Source organism: Buceros rhinoceros, unplaced genomic scaffold, assembly GCF_000710305.1.
Source record: "Buceros rhinoceros silvestris isolate BGI_N320 unplaced genomic scaffold, ASM71030v1 scaffold23670, whole genome shotgun sequence".
NCBI classification, from domain to species: Eukaryota; Metazoa; Chordata; class Aves; order Bucerotiformes; family Bucerotidae; genus Buceros; species Buceros rhinoceros.
In genome coordinates, this window is record NW_010388200.1 from 1,680 (window position 1) to 3,333 (window position 1,654).

At 59.7% G+C, this 1,654-nt stretch overlaps 1 protein-coding gene across 1 annotated transcript in view; it reads left to right on the plus strand.

The window, feature by feature from the left end:
- Positions 1-928: 928 nt before the first annotated feature.
- PI4K2A (phosphatidylinositol 4-kinase type 2 alpha) overlaps positions 929-1,654 on the plus strand; it is a gene marked incomplete at its 5' end in the record, with an annotated part of 3,201 nt that continues 2,475 nt past the window's right edge. Inside the window, 3 exons of the mRNA XM_010145156.1 lie at positions 929-1,129; positions 1,378-1,509; positions 1,585-1,652. Coding sequence (XP_010143458.1) covers positions 929-1,129; positions 1,378-1,509; positions 1,585-1,652 — 401 coding nt within the window. The remainder of the gene's footprint in view (positions 1,130-1,377; positions 1,510-1,584; positions 1,653-1,654) is intronic.

The following is a 1,654-nucleotide window of genomic DNA, read 5'->3' on the forward strand; positions in this document are numbered from 1 at the left end:
TTGTGGCAGGAGCTCAGCTTGGGGAAGTGCCGCCTACTCAAGCTGGGGCTGATGCCAGCCGTGGGGAGGAGCGCTGGTCCTGTGTGCTTGACAGTCACTCTGGAACAGGGGCTGCCAGCCCGGAGCTGTTGCACAGCCCCCCAGGGGTGCCTGGCCCATGGGGGCAAGTGGCCTTGCCCCTGCCCTAGCCCTTGTCTTGGCTGTGTGGCTTGGCAGTGCTGGCTTGGTACTGGTGCAGTGCCTAGCACAAGGCTGCTGTGCCCTCTGCAGTGGTGGGGTGCCTGTGCTGGTGTCCCTGCTGTTGAATCGATGTATGCGGGGCTGGGAATGCTGCTGGTACCAGCTGCGTGTGCCCTCTTTCCCACAGTGTACCCAGAGAGCCAGCCCCTCTGCCGTCCCTAACTGAGCCCCCCAGCACAGAGCCCTGGGCTCCTCAGGGCTCCTCCAGCTGCTTGCTGTTCTGGTCCCATTCCCTCTGGTCAGTTCGGGATCAGCTCCATTCAATGGATGTTGGAGCCAGGGGAGGGATCGCTATCCCCTTCCCTCTCCTGGGTGGACTTAATGAGCAGCAGCGAGCAGTAGCTCTCCCCAGCCATCCAAAGGTCATTGGGGTGTTTACCAGGGGACAGCATTCTCACTGGTGTCTTCTGGGTCAAGGAGGGGTGTTTCCAGGTGCCGGAACTAGGTATGAATATCTTTGGGCAGCACCCTGCTCTAGTAGGATGGGGCACTGTCTGGGGAAGGGCTCCTCCCAAACCCCTTTCCTGCCTCCCCCCTGGAAGCTGTGGGGTCTGGTCCCAGGGATTGGCTCTTGCCCCAGTGAGGGGCTGTTCCAGGCCCATTCCTGAGTGTCCCCACAACAGGCTGGCTCGGGGAGGGGTGTCCTAGCCAGCTGCCTTGAGTTAGCCCTCCTTTCTCCCACTCACAGAAGATCATTGGCGTCTTCAAGCCCAAGAACGAGGAACCGTACGGGCACCTGAACCCCAAGTGGACCAAGTGGCTACAGAAGTTGTGCTGCCCATGCTGCTTTGGGAGGGACTGTCTCGTCCTCAACCAGGGCTACTTGTCGGAGGCAGGTGCCAGCCTGGTGGACCAGAAACTGGAACTCAACATTGTTCCCCGCACAAAGGTGAGGGGACAGCTGCTGGGAGGAGGTTTTCATGTGCTTCCGCACAGTTCTGCTTGTGCCTTGTCTCGTGGCATTGCTGGCTTCTGAGATGTTTTGTTGAGACCTCTGGACTAGGACTGACCCTCCTCAAGCCGTGGGGATCCTTGTGCTGAGCAGAGCTGTGGGAAATGCTGTGTCTTGGTTTTATCAGCCCGTCCTGTGGTAAGTGCCAGGTGGCCCTGCTGACGTCTGCCCTCCTGTCCCTGCAGGTGGTGTATCTGGCCAGTGAGACCTTCAACTACAGTGCCATTGACAGGGTGAAGTCCCGAGGAAAGAGGCTGGCCCTGGAGAAGGTGCCGAAAGTTGGTCAGCGCTTCAACCGCATTGGTCTGCCACCCAAGGTAGGGCTGCTGGCCTCTCCACCTGCCTGTCACTGCTGCTCTGGCCTCCTGTAACGTAGACTCTCCTTGCTTCAGGTGGGCTCCTTCCAGCTCTTTGTGGAAGGCTACAAGGATGCTGACTACTGGCTGCGGCGGTTTGAAGCCG